The sequence below is a fragment of the Triturus cristatus genome, chromosome 1_2, assembly GCF_964204655.1.
Source record: "Triturus cristatus chromosome 1_2, aTriCri1.1, whole genome shotgun sequence".
Taxonomy (NCBI): domain Eukaryota; kingdom Metazoa; phylum Chordata; class Amphibia; order Caudata; family Salamandridae; genus Triturus; species Triturus cristatus.
Genome location: NC_140580.1, coordinates 970,494,261 through 970,514,632, shown reverse-complemented (window position 1 = coordinate 970,514,632; position 20,372 = coordinate 970,494,261). Strand labels below are relative to the sequence as shown.

Here is a 20,372-nt window from a genome sequence, read left to right as displayed (position 1 = left end):
CGACTATTTTTAATCAGTCTGAAACTATTCAGAGAAAAGTAAATTGTGCATCTTTGTCTGCGACCTCAAGCGTATCCGCGTGAAGCACGGCAGCCGCATGCTTTTTTGTTTACTTTTCTATTACAATGACGTCAACCCCGCTTAGGCATTGAACATCTTAAGCTAAAGCGCGGGTGCCGCGATTGCTGTAAAAGTAAAGATTTTTCCAATTTCTTTACTTTTAAAACTATTGCGACACCAGCGCTTTAGCTGAAGATGTTTAAAGTCTAAGCGCGGGTGCCAGCATTATAAAAGAAAAGTAAATATAAAAAAAGGTTGGCACCAGCTTCTGGGATCGCAAGGAAAACAAGCATTGAAAGCGTGCGTCATCGCGATCGCTCTGAAAGCGAAAGTGATCGCGATGATCGAGTTTTCAAAGTGCTGCTGAAGGCTAGCGGTTCGTGCGTGCACGGTCGCGTGAACGCAACAGCTAGGCCACCCAGCAGCACTTTGAAAACTCACATGCAAAATGTCTCTCCGAGGCAGCGCATGCGCTGGGCTCAGCAAGACCTAAAAAGAGGCACGCCCTTCTATAACTGTTCAGTCCAATAGCGAATCCCATTGCACTGATCAACGTTTCTAATCTGATTTTTTTTTTGGGCTAGTGCCACTGAAACCATTGTAGAAAATATTATGAAGAAAAACGACATTCTTAAAAAGACAATGCTGTTTTACAACGATTGCCAGTGGATTTCCGTGACTGCCAGCTGCTTCTCATACAAACTCTGGAATACATATTTAATACAATCACAGTACCTCTGAAGCGTTTGTGTACTGTATTTTTGGCTGTTGCTCCTCTTCATGTTACAAAGTCATCTCTGTTTTCCTTCGTCCTCCTCCTGCAGGCGAGTCTTTTGATCTCGAGGAGCATCGGAGTGAGCGCCAAGCAGAAATCCTTGCTGAATTTGAGCGCAGGAAACGTGCACGGCAAATCAATGTTTCCACAGATGACTCTGAGGTGAAGGCCTGCCTGCGTGCTCTAGGGGAGCCAATCACGCTGTTTGGTGAGGGCCCGGCAGAAAGAAGAGAGAGGTGGGTGAAACCTGGGCTGAAAAGGAAACGCATGCCCTCTGCTATTGATTCTGATTGATAAAAAATGTGTGGCTGGTGCTATGAATGCTTTCACATGTAAATAAAAACACTGCAACTTGCAAAACTGTATGTTCCTCTGCTTGTGTAAACTATAAGCTCGAACTAGGGCTAACCGCCACCTTAAATCGAAATGCAGCCATGATGTGTTTGTGAGCGCGCTTTAATTTCTTCTCACATCTACGGATGGGCAGAATTTGCGTAGTCGCGTTACGCAAAGTTTTGCGAAACGGTAATTCAAAATTCCACAAGCACGCGGAATTGCTTGTTCTGCCCGTTTGCGATGCGTTTTTCCTGTTCGGGGATACGGTTTGCGTGCCCTGGGGTAAATATCTCGTGAACTTGCATATGCCATCATGGCTATCTTGTTTCACTTGTCCCGCCCTCTCGCTATGCGTGTTTCCTGCGCCCGAACGCGGATGTACGATGGCACGTCCGAATGACGTGTTGGCATACACTCGCGGGTTCGCGTGGCCGGACACAAACTGATAGGAAAACTCGTCGGTGAACGCAGGGATCCCAGTAAGTCGCTCCCGTGAGCGCGAACACGCATTTTGAAAGCGCGAAGAAGGAAAAAATTCCGCTATGCAACGGATCGCGGAATTTTCGGCAATTCCACATTCTCCGCGGAACGCGAAATTGACCACATTTCGCGAGCGGAGCGGAATTTACCGCCGAGGCCTACTCACATCACAAATTACAAAAAGAAATGCTCTCTGTTGATAATCCTGTTCTTGAAGAACTTCAGAGGAAGCATTTTGCTACATTCAAGACTTTTCCTGCTTGGACCACTTTAGGCCTTTTTACAATGTAATTGTTTTGAGTGTAACTAGATTTGTACCGACATATCCAAAGACATTAGATCAAAAGCAATTATATTAATATTAATTTAAGGAATGGTGTTTGTATTACATATTGTTAAGTTATACCATATTTATAGAGCGCGTGTGCACCAAAAAGGTTTCATGGCACTGAAGCACAGAGGCAGAAGAGACCCAAAGGTTAACTATAAGTCTGTCTGAAGAGCCAGATTTTTTAACAGTGGTCTGAAGCTTGAATAGGAAGTCGTGGTTCTGCTGTTTGTGCGGAGAGAACTCCATACATTTGAAGCTATCACAGCCAATCTGGTTCCACCCAATTTCTTACTGTTAAATTTAGGGACGTGTATTAGATTTTAATGGGCTATTCTAAGATTTCTATTAGGAATGTAATTCCGGATTCTTGGGATCCCAAAAGTTGGGCTTTTGCCATGTCGAGATTTGAAGATAATGCACCTAGTTTTATAAAGGGTCCCTTGAGCAATTTGAAGCCAGTGTAATTTTGCCATCAGAGGTTCAATGTGGCAGTATCTAGTCTAGCTGCCTGATTTTGAACCAGCTGAAGCCTCTGACTCAATCCCTTTTGGAAGTCCCAGCTATAGAGAATTAGTATAATTCATCCGGGACATAAGCAGGGCAATTATGATCTGAATGATCACCTCGGGGTGAAGTATTCCCGAATTCTTTTTAATTTTTCAGAGCTGGAAGAAATTAGATGTCACTGAACCTATCTGAGGCTTCATAGAGAGAACTTCATCAACAAGAACCCCAGGACTTTTGAGCACTTTTTAGGGATAGGAGGATCGCCCATTTCCAGTGGCTAGAAAGAAGGGTCCCAGCTATGCAGTTTATTTTTGATCATCACAATTTTAGTTTTGTCAGAATTAAGCTTCAACTGATGACTGCTCATCCAATCGCAGATGTGTAACATAGTATTATGGAAGAAATCTGTACACTTCGTCGTGTCATCACTGTTGAAGATCAACTGCATGTCATTGGCATAGTTGTATATTTTCACCCCTTGCCTTTTTAGGGTATGTATCAGTGGGCGTATATAAAGATTGAATAAATGGGGGTGCAGAGAAGAGCCCTGTGCTACTCCACAATTAAGCCTGACCTAAGATGAGCAAAAAGAGGCAAGAGGGACTGTTTGGGAGCGATCTAAGAGAGGATTTCATCCAGTCTAATGCTAATACCTGCAGCCTTGACACACTTGATTAGAATATCTTGATCTACCGGTCAAAGGCAGCCGATAAGTTCAAAAGGACTAATGCCTGGGACAATCCTTTACCTGCTTCTTCTCTCATATCATCAACCACGGAAAGTAGAACAGTTTTTGTAGAGTAGCGGTGTGACACACGAAAGCCCACCTGGTGAGGATCAAGGAAAGAGGAGTCTTCTAAGAAGAAGCAGAGATGTTGGGCAATATGTGCCCCTAATATCTCAGCTAAATGGGGGAGTAAGGAAATAGGACTGCAGTTTTTCAGGACAGAGAAATGTTCACAGTTTTTTATTTTTAAATGAGATGACTATGCCTCTTTAAAAGTATGAGGGACAGTGCCTTGACTTAAGGATAAGTTGAGCAGTGAGATTGCTGGATCAGGAAGGTGTGAAAAAAAAATTGGGGGGATCTCAGGGGCAAATATTCTTAGGGGTTCCGGATTTGACCTCGGTCATGAACTTCAGAAAGCAATCTTTGGCAATGGCTGGAAAAGCCGTATGTTTTGTAAAGGTAATGGTACTGGTTAGGGAGCTGAGAGGAACACTATCTTTTATCATCAGTATTTTATCAATGAAGAAAGAATCGAGACATGTTACCTGAGGGTCTGTACATGAGGATGCACATTAATGGAGACATTGGCGAATCCAATTTGATTATAATATTCTCTGCTGTTGGGATTGGTAAGGGAGTAAGCTTAGTAAAAGAGATGCTTTTGAATAATTGCAGCTACCCTTCTGCATTTGTTCCCCGGTGGTCTACTATAATTGAGTATATAGTAATTCTCCGGGAGTGCCGCTAAAATGACAGGCATGGAGTCCTCTGTTAACCAAGTTTCTGTTAATAACAGTATATCAGGGGATTCGGAATCGAGGAACTAAAATATCTCAAGTTGATGTCTGACCAGCAAGCGTGTGTTGATGTAGAAGATAGGAAGATCCTTTGCTGTAGGATTGGGCTTTACCCGGGTGCCATTATCCGTAGTAATTTTAATTGTTTGCGGTCTCTCCGTCTGTAAAGTATCCAACTGTGTACTGATTTGCCAGTCTGTACACAGATGTTATCACTATATGCTAGCAATGCTATTTTCATTGTGTATGCTTTTAGGTGGTGAGCCAAGTCTGGTTTGCTACCACTTAGAGAATGGACCATTAATGCCAAAAATTAATTCCAGATTTGTATAGCCCGATTTATCACCCCTAAGGGTATCCAGCCACTGGGGATCGCCGGGGAGATTAAGTGAGCTGTTGTTCAGTCATATGATGCTGAGCTTAGCTGCTGCAGGCGCCATGTATCAAATCGTGAGCCCTGTGCTCCAGAGTTAGCTGCTGTTGGCGCAGCGCCAACCTTCTTCCTCACCATTGTCAGTCTGTCTCTCGTTTAAGACTTTGAATATTTTTCCTCTGAGACTAGACTTCATGTGAGACTTTTGGCTGCATCTGATGGAACCTTATGCTAATTCCTATATTGACTTACCATGCGTTTAACCATGTATAATTTTTTTTCTCTGTATTGCACTACAATATTTAATAAACCTTCATGGATTCTAAAGTTATTGGACTTAAGCGTCTTGACCTAAGGCTTACTTAATTGACTATGCTGACTGATTTGCTGTTCAAACTTTATCTGTAGTGACACATTGCCTCATATGTTCTTGAGGTTAACGCCGTCTCCAATCCTGCATAGGTGCTTTGTCTTGGAGTATCGGATAAAACACGATCAATGGTAAAATGTGTTGCCCGACTGGAACATCCTGTACAAAGTTATCCAAAGTAGTTGCAGTTAACAACATCTCCTTAACAGTATACTTATGTTGCTTTCATTTCAGGTTGCGAAATATTCTTTCTGTGGTTGGTGCTGATGCTTTAAAGAAGACCAAAAAAGACGAAGAAAAGTCCAAGAAATCAAAAGAGGTAGTATGAAATCCTACTAGATTATATTCGGATAGTATTAATGACTGCAATCTTTTAACTTTCAGCTATGTTTTTTAATTTCCTGGGTTGTTCAAAAATGTTTCATCTAGCTGCACCTTCCTAACTTATTACTTGGAGTGTAATGGAAGGTTACCAAAATGATGCAGGTAACTCATGGTTGAGATGAGATATTTGTGTGGTGTTTTCATAGGGAAGAAAGTTTTAAATAAAATTACATTGACTTGAGGTCTACATCACAACATCTCAAATCAATTGAATGTTATTTAACCTATGTAGGATAATATGAAAAGAAAGAAATCAATATAAAATGCATGTGCATATGTTTTCAGATTTGTATTTAAGAAAGCAGATATTTAAACAAGCAATATCAAGGGTTCAAAACCTAAATCTCAATGTACATTGACAATGTTTGTTACAATGTATTTCCATACTTGTATAACATTTGGATGTTCTTTATGCCAACTTGAAGCATAGAGAATTGAAACCCGCTTCCGAGAAGGTTCCCAAACAAACAAGCTCGAACTCTAGGCTCCTCAGATTTCCTAAATAAGAATAATCTATGTGGTATCACTGGCAAAGCTGCAAAAAATAGCCTTGGAAGAACCAGCATCTTTGCTACTGACGAGAGGGGTAGTCGTATACAGAAGTGCATGGACCGGCGAATTGAGCCTATGGACTTACCATGATTACCATCAAGCAAGTCCCTGTCAGTGTGGTAAACATTTATGCCAAGATAGTACAAGGTCTCTAAATTCCAGGGAGGCACCCTTCTTCCGGCACTTCACGAAGTTCCGGTGCAATCCAGCGTAAAGGAAAGCTACTGGATTTACCCCAGTTCACCCTGAGACCGGCCATCTCCTTGAAGCGATCGAGCAGGTCATAAAGGGCCAGTAATGTGCATGCGTGGTCCCAAAAGTAGACTAACACATCATCCATGTACAAGGATACAGTGTGCCATTCTGACCCTACCCTGATACCCCAAACATGGCCCCTGGCTCGCATCATGGCCACTAATGGCTCCATAGCTAATGCAAAAAACTACTGGTAATACGTAGCATCCTTGGTTGGTCCTCCTATGTATCAAAAAAGAGCATGAGATCTGATGGCCGGTGCGGACCTGCTCCTGTAGGGCGGTATATAAAAGCTCGACCCAACCTACAAAATTAGGACCCATCCCAAACCTCTCCAGCACCTGTAGTAGGTAGGGGCAACTCAGCATATCAAACACCTTTTCGAAGTACAGGGAGACTGCCACTGGAAGGTCGGCCCTCCTTGGACATCGCGTCCATGATGTGGCACAGGCGCTGAATGTTGGAGTGCGTCTCCTTTTGAGGCATGAACCCACATTGGTCTGAATGAGCAAGGGAGCCAAGCATCAGGAGCAATCTATTCGCAATGACCTTATTAAACATTTTGTAATCCATGTTCAACATTGACAACGGGCAATAGTCGCTCACCTCAAGGGGGTCTCTTCCAGGTTTCGTGAGCACCACTATAAGGTCCTTACGTAGAGAGTGCTGCAAAATGCCCTGGTGGTGCACCGCTCAATAGATCTCTAGCGAGCAAGAGTGGACCTAAAAGCTGCATAACACTCCGCAGAGGTTTTGCCACACGTCATTTGGAGGATTGCTAGATTGCTCTCCTCCACTTGGAGAGGCTGCTCCAAGTCCAATAACTGCAGCAGGGTCAAGCAAGGAAGTGCCGCTCTTCGCAAGTAATCCCATACCTGTGCCCAAAAAGGTTCCTGGGGAGAGGAGTACAGCTTCTCGTAATAGTGGGCTAAGACTTCATTAATGTCTGCTTGAGTATTTCTCACATGACCTGTGCTATCACATATGGCGCCCACCAGAGTCCTAAGGGTCTCTGATCTCAATAACCCGGCCAACGTGCACCCTGGTTTATCGCCATCTGCATGCTAGTGGGCCAGGAATGACTTTTAGTCCAGATCAGTCGCTTCACCTCCTCTCGTTGTTGGAGACGCAGGGTCTCCAGACAGGACCATGCTTAAGGAATCTACACTGCCTAGACCTACGTAGGAATGTCTCCAAAGCCAGTACACTGCGAGTGAAAGCAGAATTAACTCCCCATGTCGTAGGGATGCAGTGCCTCCTCATGACTACCTTCCTGACATCCCACTCCAACCCATAGGACCCCTCCGATCCAGTGTTCTCAAAATACTCTGGCTACCTTTCAAGTTTTAGATTTTTTGTTAAGGTAATCATGTATCCTGGACTTATCCAGCATTTTCAAATTAATTAATAGGCTCTATCTCTTCACTTCAACGCTCAGTTGGCATTTTTAGTATTGCGAACCTTCCTTTAAATATCGCTTTTTGGAAGCTGAAGAATTTTCTGGCAGGTGCACCACCTGTGGAATTGTTTTCTTGTCTAGCTGTGGCGTGAATAGAAGTCGCAAAGGTTTTAGAAGAGCATGTAATGGAGTGCTCTTTTTTGTGCACTCTGTCACATAGGAGTAACTGAGTGACAGACATAGTAAATCAAGCACTGGAACTGTTTTTGTAGCTTTGTCTGTATAAGGGAATATACTAGCGCCCAGGTTTGGAATTAAATACATTTACTGTATAGTTTGAATTACACTAAAGACCAAGAAATCATTGTTCATTGAATAGGTAATTATTATTTTGTGAAGGCATGAAGAGGCATTTGATTAGTGTAATACATTATAATCTACTTTAAAGTTACTAAACATAAAGATTTGTTTTCTTTTACATTTTATATCTAACTAAAACGAACATAAATGTGACAGGGCAGATGTTCTCCTTGGATATTCTTGCCTGCGTTGTGTGCCTGATTGTTGCCCTCGCTTCTTTTCTAGTATCAGCAAACTTGGTATCACGAAGGGCCTGCTTCTCTTAAGACAGCCAGGCTTTGGATTGCAAGCTATTCACTTCCACGGTAGGTTGAACCACTGGGTGAGATGGGGATCCATTCTGTGCTTTCTTTAGGGGACATTATTCAGAAGTGGATCACCATCCCAAGTTCAACATGGCTTAAAGCCTTTAGTTTGTAATGAAATCATTCTATATCATGGAGGGATAATAATATCACAAGTGTAATAACAGTATCTCGGTGCTTATATTGCAGGTAAGGCTTCTGGTTTTATGGTATTTTCTTTATTTTTATTTTTTTACTTTTTCGTCTGTATTTATCCATATTTGTTTTTGGCCATTGTATTGGTATTATACATATTTACTTTGCTTTGAGAATAAATGGAGTCGTAAAATGGTACAGTTCCACATTTATTTAACTGAAAATGATGTCCTCATACTTTGATGCCTGTCACGTTTTAGCAAACTAAGCAGCCAAATATAACAAATCACTACACCAACATGTAAATATTAACATTATATGTTAACATATGCCTGTATTTAAAGGAATCTGACCTGTTTTTAAATCCCCATGGTGTCTATCTGATTAGCAGTTGTTCTGGAATTCATGAAGGACAACAAGGAGAGTCACTTACAAGAAGTACCATTTTAAAAAATATTTTTCCACTTCAAAAAATAAATACAGACCGGAAATAGACACTTTTCTGTCTGTATTTATCTGTAAAGATCCGAAAAAAGTAAAAGCCTTAATTATAGTTTGTCACTTAAGTCTCAAAGTGCTTTACTGATATTAACCAAATTAAAGGTACTTATGTTATAAAGATTGGAAAAATAAAGGTGCTTGGTTGTCCTGCCTCTAAACTGATGCCTGCAAGTCACACACACATCTGTACAGTAGTGTCATTAGGCGTTTGGGCTACAATACCAGCTTTGACTTCCAGCCATCAATCAGCAGCCTTTTCTGCATGGTATAATATTAATATTAAATTATTTTTGTATAATACATGGTAGCCTGTAATGCACGTAAAAAAGCTTTGACTCGAATTTCTTTTTTTGCAGTCTAGCTGTGACGATGTTAGTAACCTATAATAACGAAACCATGCAACTGTAATACAGTATTACAATCTGATTTGTGATGTGTTTTTGACTCCAGCCAAAATGAAAGGCAAGTCACAGAGCATCATTGCACCTGCAGTTTAAACAACAAAAATTTCAACTGACTTTTCATTATTCTGATCTGTTTTTCTAAAATGTCCAGCAATCAGCACTGAGTTGATATTTATGGAAACATGCTTATTTTTTTATAGTCCTAGTCATCATAGGAAAGATACACTTTATCTGCAGGTTCACACTATTTCTGAGCAAAAGCAGTTCTTAAATATGACTTACATAAAACCTATTCTCATACCTCAGTGCAACTAATTACTTAACTTCTTTTTGGTGTATTTAATTGTGCACTACAGGTTTTGCTTTTATTCTTCATGTCTGCAACAATACCATCTGTTTCGTATGAAAGACCAAAACACTAAGGTTTTGAGCAGTTTGTGAGAGGACGGATTGTGTGACCTTTTATTTTAGGGAATAAACTACCCTAATGAAAGAATATTACAAACTACCTTGGCGTTATAATCTTATAAAGGACTTCAGCCTTTGTCGTCATTCTTTTATATGGCTGTGGAACTCCCTGGTGCCTTGCAATATTGTTATATTATCCGGCAGATAGTAAGCATTATACATATTCTAAAGTACTAACCGTATTTTGACTATAGTAACACTTTACATGATGGCAGTACCTTTTACACAGAATAAAGGCTTAGTGGTACTTAGAGGGTTTAATCTTTTGTTCAGTAGGTCTTCATAGCTCTCTCTTTGTTCTATCTTCCCTTTTCTCTCTCTCTCTCTCTAAACCATTACCTTAGTAAGCCATTTTGTCAGCAAGATAAGCTTGGTCAAAAGTGCTCTTTGATAAACAGTCCTCTGTCTTCAGCACATGAGGTAAACCCCTAACTCTCCATCCACACAAAGCAATTGTACCGGTATGAGTACAGGTTGATTATTGGTACCCGTAGGAGCAAAGTATACTCCTTTCTGTGTGCTACAGCACAGGGCTAATTACTTCTCATGCTTTTTTAAAGTAAGTTGTTCTTTTTGCAAGAGCACAAAACAACTCTTGCTACTGTGAATGCGCAACCTCACCAAAGCTATGGTAATGCCATGCAGTTGTGTGATCCTACTGCCTAAGTTAGGAATCTTTTCTTATAGACACAGAAACCTCACCCCTGAATTGTAGCATGCTCCATCATTGGAATCCTTTCCAAAAATCTATCCTAGTTTGTCTCCAGGGTTAGCTCAACCAGATGTAGGGAGCTCTTCATAATTTAAGACTGGATAACAAAGGTGATCCATATATTAAAAGACTTTTCCTTCTAGTTTGAGGGGCAATACATAATATACAACATAAAACAAACCTATATGTTCGAGGCATATGAGCTGCAGATTGTACACTTAGCATAGATCGCCATCTGGTGTTGGGCCCGGATGTTTGCAGTTTGTTTTTCTTCTTGGACAGTCTTTGGAAGTCACGAGTTTGGTGACTCCTCCTTCGGTCCGTACTGCGCATGGGCTTCGGCTCCATCCTCAGATTGTTTTTTTCCGCCATCGGGCTCGGATGTGATACTTCGTGCTCCGGCTTCGAACTTCTACGGTTCCAGCCTCGACGGAAAATCCTCGTTTCTTCGAGTTTCTTCATCATCATCTTCATCTCTCGAAGCGGCACTTTCTCCATCCCGTACATCGGCACCAGCCTTCGGGCCCTCCTCGACTCCGGTCCCGGCCGATGGAAAGGACTCCGTTCAAAAAGTGCCCAAAATGTGGGTCTAAATTTCCCCACACCGACCTCCATCAGGTGTGTAACCTTTGCCTCTCTCCAGAACACGAGGCTAGAGACTGCCCCGCCTGCAAGTCTTTTCGATCGAAGAAGACCATCCGAGATCGAAGAGCTCGACGCACCATGGCGCACTCATCCTCTGCAGCTCCACCGGACATCTTCGGAGACGGCGCCGAAGCTTCGGGGCAAACACACACCGAGCAGGAGGAAGACATCGTCAGCGCTTCCGAGGCCGACGACTCCGACGTGGAGGACGTTACACCGGCGCAGCGGGCCGTGAGTACTATACCCCCTCCCACCCCCGCGCCGAAAACCAAAGAGACTCAGGTTACTCCCTCGCCTGCCGGCCTGGGCAAAACCAAAACCAAAGCTTCTATCACCCCACCTACGGGCCCGGTGTCGAAGCCTCCAAAGTCTCACGGCAGCTCGGGATCGAGCCAGCCGACGCCCGGTGCCGAAAAACAGCATCCGGCACCGAAGAAAGCAATATCCAGCTCGACTCCGAAGCCACCGGTGCCCAAGCCTGGACTCTCGGTGCCGACCAAACACAAACATAAATCTGTCGGCACCGACGCTCCGGCGCCGAAAACTCCTTCGACGCCGAAAAAACAGGAGGCCCCAAAAAAGCATGGCGCACACAAACCATCGAAGTCCTCGGTTCCGAAATCACCGGTGCCGACGGACGATTCGACGCCACTGGCTCTGTTTACACCAGACCCTCTACAAAAGACTCTGTCCAAAGATCCAAAGACTGGACTATTGACTTTAATTATCAAGAAAAGACGCCTTGATACTCCGGCTCCTCCTCCACCACCCAAACGGAAGGACTCTGCTACTTCTCCCCTCAGAGTGCCCTCCCCACTACCGCCTCCCCTACCTCCTCCACCACCTCCACCCCCTCCCCCTCCCAGGTCTCCGCCACCTCCACCTCACTACGATCCGGCCCCATCCCCAGATCCGGATGACGGGGACCCGGACAATTACCCGGCGGACGCCCCAATGGATCCCACTCCACCAGGGACCCCAGACCCATGGGAGGATTACAATAACCCTGCTATACCAGATATACCTCAGGACGACCTATACCCATCCAGGCCGTCCCCTCCAGAGGACTCCTTAGGGTTTCATCATTTAGTGCAGAGAGCAGCACACTACCATGGGGTGGACATGCACAGTGAACCAGTGGAAGAAGACTTCCTACTGGATACATTTGACATACAAGACAAATCCACTTCTATTTTACCCATGCTTAAGGGTGTCACCAAGCACGCTACAGAGGTGTTCAAAGACCCTGTCAGGGCCAGAGTACTGAACCCTAGAATAGAGAAGAAGTACAAAGCGGCACCCACAGACCCTGCATACATTAAGGGCCCTGCTCCCCTAGATTCCCTAGTTGTCTCCACAGCTAGAAAGCGGGCTAACTCCCAATCCTCAGGAGAAGCCCCACCGCCAGACAAGGAATCTAAACTTCTGGACGCGTCTGGTAAACGCACCGCCTCCCAAGCTGCAAACATGTGGCGCATTGCAAACACACAAGCACTGCTTGCGCGATATGACAGAGCACACTATGACGAACTAGAGGCTCTTATGCAGCACCTTCCAGAAAAACACAAGCGCAAGGCTCATGACCTGATACAGGAGGGTAAACTAATTACAAACACCTCCATTAAGTGTGCCCTCGATGCAGCCGACACTGCTTCTAGAGCCATAAATACAAGTGTCCTGCTTCGTCGCCATGCCTGGCTCAGGATCTCAGGGTTCAAGCCTGAAGTCCAGGCGTCCATACTCAATCACCCCTTTGACCAGCAAACTCTCTTTGGGCCAAAGGTAGACGAAGCGTTGGAAAAGATGAAAAAGGACACAGACACAGCAAAGTCTATGGGGGCACTCCAAACACAAGCCTCTAAACGTTCCTTTCGACGCTCGTCCTTTCGTGGCACAGGCAGAGGCTCCTCCACCGATAACGCCTCTACCTCCTACAAGTCCCCTCCTCAAAATACCTTTTCAAAGGGCAATCAAAGGGGCGGTTACAGAGGCAACAACAATAAGGGCAGGGGCAAAACCAACAACACCCGTTCTGCCACCCCACCCGCACAATGACTCCCCTCCGCTCCCCCCAGACCATCCCACTCCGGTCGGGGGCAGACTACAAGACTTTATCCACACATGGGAGTCCATAACATCGGACAAATGGGTGACCCAAATCATTCGGTCAGGGTACTGTCTCGAACTGACAGCTACCCCACCCAATATCCCACCAAGGCACCGTCCAATGTCTCAAGAACATTCCACACTGCTCAAACAAGAGGTACTCTCACTCCTCCAAAAACACGCTATAGAGCAGGTCCCCGTCAATCAACAAAATCTAGGGGTCTACTCCCTATATTTCTTAATACCAAAGAAAGACGGGACCCTCAGACCCATTCTCGACCTCCGGCCTCTAAATGCCTACATACATTCAGACCATTTTCACATGGTCACCCTACAGCAAGTCCTCCCACTCCTCTGCCAGGGAGACTTTCTCACAACCTTGGATCTGAAAGACGCATACTTTCACATTCCAATACACCCCTCTCACAGGAAATACCTCAGGTTCGTGGTGGACGGGCAACATTACCAATTCACGGTTCTCCCCTTCGGGGTCACCACCGCACCACGGGTGTTTACCAAATGCCTAGCAGTAGTAGCAGCACACCTCAGACGTCAACATATTCACGTCTTCCCTTACCTAGACGACTGGCTGATAAAAGCCGCGTCCTACGACCAATGTGTGCAACATACGAACAGCACCATCCAACTGCTCCACCAGCTAGGCTTCACGGTGAACTACCAAAAGTCCCACCTCATACCATCTCACACAAAGCAATATCTCGGGGCCACTATAGACACCTCCAAGGGTATTGCCTATCCAAACTCAGCCAGAATCACAAGCATTCAAGCCTTACGCAAAACATTCCTTCCTCAACACTCTCTCTTCCAGCAAGAGTGTTTATGAAGCTCATAGGAATGATGGCGTCTTGCATCTTCATAGTGCCCCATGCAAGACTCCACATGCGTCCACTTCAAGAGTGCCTAGCACAACAGTGGAACCAGGCCCAGGGTCAGCTGACGGATCTGGTGTTGGTGGACGGCCGCACACATCACTCTCTGCAGTGGTGGAACACCACAAACCTTTCCAAAGGGCGGCCGTTCCTGGACCCTGTTCCTCAGGTGATTCTAACAGCGGACGCATCGCTCTCCGGCTGGGGAGCGCACCTCCTACACCTCACCATGCAAGGTCTATGGACGCCACAGCAAAAATCGCTCCACATCAACCATCTGGAGCTCTTGGCGATCTTTCTAGCCCTAAAATCTTTCCAAAAACAGATTTCGGGCAAAGCAGTCCTCATTCGCACAGACAACATGACTGCGATGTATTATATACAAAAACAGGGGGGGACACACTCTCCCCAGCTCTCCCGCTTAGCCCAGAGCATATGGAGATGGGCAATTCCCCAAAACATCTTTCTCCTGGCACAGCACGTTCCAGGCGTACAAAACACCATGGCAGATCTGCTCAGCAGACAAACGCCACAACTACACGAATGGGAACTGCATCCACAAGTTCTTCACCCATTCTTCCAACAGTGGGGGCATCCTCACATAGACCTCTTCGCCACCCACGAAAACAAAAAATGCCCAAGCTTCGCCGCCAGATACCCACACCCATTGTCCAAGGGCAATGCGATATGGATGAACTGGTCAGGCAGATTTGCATACGCCTTTCCACCTCTCCCACTAATTCCATTAGTGGTCAGGAAGCTACAACAACACTCCCTCACACTCATTCTGGTAGCTCCCACGTGGGCCAGGCAGCCGTGGTACACCACGCTACTACAACTATCAGTGGTACCACATCAAAAACTACACCTATCCCCATGCCTCCTAACCCAGAACCATGGAGAAATCAGGCACCCGGACCCAGCTCAGCTCAACCTGGCGATCTGGCTCCTGAAATCTTAGAATTCGGATACCTAAACCTTCCCCCTGATTGCATGAACATCATCATGGAAGCCAGACGTCCTACCACTAGAGCATGCTATGCCGCAAAGTGGAAAAGATTTGTAATTTACTGCCGTAATAATACAATCAACCCTCTAGATGCATCCATACAGCACATCATATGCTATCTGCTCCATCTTCACAGGTGTAACCTGGCATATTCATCCATACGCCTACACCTAGCAGCGATCGCTGCTTATCTACAAAACAGACAGCATTTATCACTCTTCAGAGTGCCCGCTATTAAAGCCTTCATGGAAGGCCTTAAACGAGTAATTCCTCCCAGGGCACCACCTTCCCCTGTATGGAATCTAAATTTAGTTCTTACACGACTAATGGGTCCGCCCTTCGAACCAATGCACAAATGTGAGCTACAGTTTCTCACCTGGAAAACAGCTTTCCTTGTAGCTATCACTTCCCTTAGAAGGGTTGGTGAAATACAAGCGTTCACCATACAGGAACCCTACATACAAATGCATCACAGCAAGGTCATACTTCGCACAAATCCGAAGTTTCTGCCCAAAGTCATTTCCCCCTTCCACCTCAATCAATCAGTGGAATTACCTGTCTTCTTTTCGCAACCCCAATCTGTTGCGGAAAGGGCCTTACACACACTTGATGTGAAAAGGGCGTTGCTATACTACATACAAAGAACGCAACCCTTCAGGAAGACTAAACAATTGTTCGTTTCCTTCTCTCCACCACATAAAGGCAACCCCATTTCGAAATCAGGGATAGCTAGGTGGATTGTAAAATGCATACAAATTTGCTATCAGAAGGCAAAGAACATTATCTGTTCCTCCTAAAGCCCACTCTACAAGAAAGTTAGGGGCTTCTATGGCTTTTCTAGGGAATATACCCTTAGATGACATCTGCAAAGCAGCCACATGGTCTACACCGCACACCTTCACAAAACACTACTGTGTAGATGTGCATTCCAAGCAGCAAGCTAGGGTGGGCCAGGCTGTACTAAAGACACTTTTTCAAACAGCTGCAACGGATACCGGTGGTCGCCGCTAAGGTTGGGTACTGCTATATAATCTATGCTAAGTGTACAATCTGCAGCTCATATGCCTCGAACGGAATATGCTACTTACCAGTATGCATCTGTTCTTGGCATGTAGAGCTGCAGAGTTGTACACGCCCACCCGCCTCCCCGACTACCTGTATCCGTTCCAGTACATCTTATTTAGATACAACACATGGGTTTCTCACTGTTATTACTACGCTCCATCATTTCCCTGTTGACGAAAAACAATCTGAGGATGGAGCCGAAGCCCATGCGCAGTACGGACCGAAGGAGGAGTCACAAAACTCGTGACTTCCAAAGACTGTCCAAGAAGAAAAACAAACTGCAAACATCCAGGCCCAACACCAGATGGCGATCTATGCTAAGTGTACAACTCTGCAGCTCTACATGCCAAGAACAGATGCATACTGGTAAGTAGCATATTCCTTATTTTCCTTAGTCACATATTAATGACGAGCTGTTGTTGTTTCCGTAGAGTGGAAACAAATATGTAAATTGATCACTAAAGATAAAATCATTCTTATGATATTTTCATTTCTTCACACTCCTTGTCAGACATGCATACCCTTTTAGTGTTCTATTCTAGCAATGACGTGCCTAGAAAGGGGGTGAACAGTACTGCAAAATATTTAACCAGTACAGTGGCCCTGTTTATGTTATATATTTTCAAATACGATCCCTAACATTTTTGATGTGATAAAAGGCCATAATCGTGTGCTGATGACAGTTTAGTTGCTAGAGTATGTTGTTTAAGCTTCTTCCATGCTGTCTCTCAGAGAGCCCGAGTAGCAGCTCCAACAATGGGGAAAAAAACTACACTCTATAGTGCAATATGAAAGGGGGTGAGTCTGATGTTTTTTTTTCCATTGCCTCTCACTTTTTTTTGACCTTGAAAGAATGCTAAACAAGACATTATTTTTATGGGATTCAAAAAAGCAGCATGTATATTAACCAATTTCGGTTAATGCACATGCTGCTGTTCACTACAAAAAGCTGCAGGGAAAGGCTTAAAATGTTGTAGGTTAGAGTTTGGTTATAGTGTTTTAACCTTTCTTAAAATAGATGGCAACTATTAGTGGAGAAGTACACTTGATTGGACTGGAATTTCATTACTCGAATTGTCTTTCATTTGTTTGAAAAAACACTGCATTGCTCAAATTGCTTCTGCAGCTCTGTAGACATTGTTATTTAGTGAAACTGTGAATACTTGTAGTCTGGGATGAAAAGCTTTAATAAAATGCTGCAAAATAAATTGTGATTTGTGTATACGAAGAGCAGCATGAAGTGAATAGCCGGACTCGTGATTTGGGATCGTTGCTGTATTTACTACTTGTATGTACTGCTTATGCTAGGCCAAGGAATTTTTTTATTCCCATATTTTCTTTTTGTTAGTTCAGTTCTAACCTGTGATGAGATTTTGGGTATATAAGTTTGAACATACGACCTATTAATTGTCTCGTGGTCAGCAATAGTTTTAATTCCAAAAAGGTACTATTATATAGGTGAAAAAAAGTTTTTAAAACAAATTAGCTTTTTGTGTTTGCTACTACATGGTATTTAAAAAAAATATTTTTTTTTTTACTGTGCATTTATCGCAAAAGATCAATACGTAAGATATAACCAATTCAAACAATCCCCCCCCAGATGCTGTGGTGTTATTATATATAGGAGATTTCAAACGACTTCCTGATAAGAATCGTGTGAGACCAGTTCTGTGATTAGTGGTTCCTCGCTCAGGTCCTCTGGTATCTGGGACTCCAGTGGACAACCCTTCCCTAAGAGTCTCTGCGACTGCCAAGACCACTCCACAACCAGAGTCTCAAGGAACGCCCTCTCCGTCACTGCCCCTCTGTTTCCGACCATCGGTTCTATATCTTCGCAAACGTCCGGGGGCAGCCCCTCGCCCGGTATATGGGTTCCTATGCCAGTCTGCACCACTCCATATTGGATTGGCAATCCCCTAGTGTTAGGTTTCCTGTACACCTCCAGCTCTTCATCACATCTCGACATGCCAGTTCTGTATTGCAAAGAAGTGGTATGTGTCAAGGATCACGTCTTCCCAGAATGCTAGGGAGATCAGCCGAGGGGTGAGCTCCAAGGTGTCTCCCACTGCCTCAGAGTCTGTGTTGTACACCTATCCAAAAGCCTCTCACTCACGGGCATTCCCAGAGCATGTGTGACGGCATGCTCTGTTGCCCGCATCAGAAACCCTGTCCAGATGTTTACCTCTCTTGGAAATCAATAAACAAAGTGGACAAGTCCTTTTATGAGGTTGTTTGTGGTCAAAAAGGTCCTGGCCACAACCTTCAAAAGAAAGGAGTGCAAACAACTGTAGGTAGTTTTTAGGAAACCCCTCCCCCACCTACCTGGTAGGTTGCATGCCTTATGCCCAGCTTGATCACCTAATGCAATCCAGCTGTGCTTCGACGCCTGAGTTACAGCGGAGCAGGTTGTTTGTGTAGGAAAGTGAAGTGATATGTGAAGTGCGGTTATGAGTTAAAAATGTCTCTAGGGATACCCTTGTAAAAGTTTTAATGAAAGGGTCCTAGGACAGAAGTAAAAACAACATCGGGATCTGCATGAGGTATTGTATGTACCTCGGTATCCCTTTAAGATATTAGATCTACTAGTTTCAGCCTTTACGTTAGATCATGAGGCTTTCGTCAGGACCAAATTAAAGTGAGTGACCAAAAAGGAGAAAAGTGGTCAAGTGGGTGTAGATATCAGCACACACCCTAAAGTGTGCTGTGAGTGTAGTGGATTGTAGTTACTTACAAATCCTCTGTTCGGAGTACCTGTAAATGAAAAGGTTAGTGAATGCAAGTACACAGCATTTCGTTGTTTGACATGCATCTTTATAATTCATGCGCGCTCCTGAATATGTAGATGATGGCATCGTGCATGTGGCTGGGTGGGGGCATGCATGATGGCTACCCACAAAATAACCATGCGTGGCTACAATGTGCCCCGGTGGTTCTAAGTATGTAAAGGGTCCAAGGATAAATGGATGCTAGTGATTGTAACATAATAACCAGTGGGCATAATATCCTCAGTTATAATCGCTTTCTGGCACATTGCGTGAAAGGTTAAAATTAAGTATCTAGTGATAGCACGTGATTTTTACTAGATGAACACATTTAACATAGAATGACACAAACTTGTGACTAACAACATAAAAGACTGACAATGGTGGCCTCACTTAAACTCTGAGTGTGTTATGCCTCATGGATTCAATCGGTCTCTGCTGTACCCCATGCTTACCCTGTCGAAGGTGTGGAGACAGTCATGGGCACAGTTTGCGATTAACAAGAAAGATCAAAAGGTTCTGCTTAGTTGGGCGGCTTCGGCGATAAATTCACGGGTGTCTGTACTCACGTTTGTCAGGGGAATAAAGGCGGTTTGACCTATGCAGATGATCGGGTCCCGCTGATGTGCCGCTGATGTGCAGTGAGCGGTTGACTGTGCTGTCTCTAATAGGATGTGGGCGGAAGTGCTCGTATGGTCACATGGGTGTGACCGAGCAGATCGCTTGCAATATTGTATAGAGCGCTAACCCTGAAAGGAAAAGCGCATGCGTGTAAGCGCGTGTGTGCGCTAACGCTGACTGAAATAAGCATGCGCATTACGAGCGTATGTTTCTGTGATACAGATAATGGTAAAGTTTTCGGGGATCACTGAAAAAAGATGTATGTAAAAACTCACTCGCGCTGTTGGATCATGATAATTGATTCTCTGTATGCTACATTGTTTCCGTGAGGAAGGGTACTAGTTTATCTCTGCATAGTGCCATGTATATGTAAGTATAGTAATGTTGCATATAGATGTGTGGGCTATACGTGTTGGTATTGTGTAGATCCCTGGCTATGTGGAGGATAGGTTTTGAGTAAGTGCCTTTAGAAAATGTGCAACGATGTTGCGACCTACTTGAAAACCGGGGTATGTCTAGTTAGTTAGCGCTAAACGGTCATTTAGTGCACCCGGGGTGGATTTGGATGCTATATCGATCATCACAAATTGTAGAATCTTTTTTGAGTTGAGAATATTCTGTTCTAATTGGACGCTTTGGTACTTGTGTGTTTATACTATGGTTGGTATCCCTGGGAGAGGGGTTTGTCTATGTATCACTGTGGTTGGGACTCCTAAGGAAGGTGTTTTTATTTACGCCGTATACTGTTCCATGGCATGTTGTCATTTAAACCATGTGTTTGGGTGGATAGTCTATACACCCAACGTTGTTCCTTTTCGAACAGTTGGTCTTGTATGTTTCTTGTGTTTGCATCGAGTTGTTCAATTACTACCCAGGTCATATCATTGGTAGTGTGTCCCATCGTTAAGTAGTGGTCTGTCAGTTTCGTTGTGTTCCGTTTACAGCGGATGTTGCTCCGATGTTCACATATTCTGGTTTATATTTTTCTGCTGGTCATGCCCACATATCGCAGTTGGCATGGACATGTGATTAGATAGACC

At 44.2% G+C, this 20,372-nt stretch overlaps 1 protein-coding gene across 1 annotated transcript in view; it reads left to right on the top strand.

Moving 5' to 3' along the window:
* The window catches only part of PRPF4 (pre-mRNA splicing tri-snRNP complex factor PRPF4), a 114,608-nt gene that overhangs the window by 44,075 nt on the left and 50,161 nt on the right, over positions 1-20,372 (top strand). Inside the window, exons 3-5 of the mRNA XM_085610308.1 lie at positions 885-1,071; positions 4,994-5,078; positions 7,935-8,014. Of these exons, the coding sequence (XP_085466434.1) occupies positions 885-1,071; positions 4,994-5,078; positions 7,935-8,014 (352 nt within the window). The remainder of the gene's footprint in view (positions 1-884; positions 1,072-4,993; positions 5,079-7,934; positions 8,015-20,372) is intronic.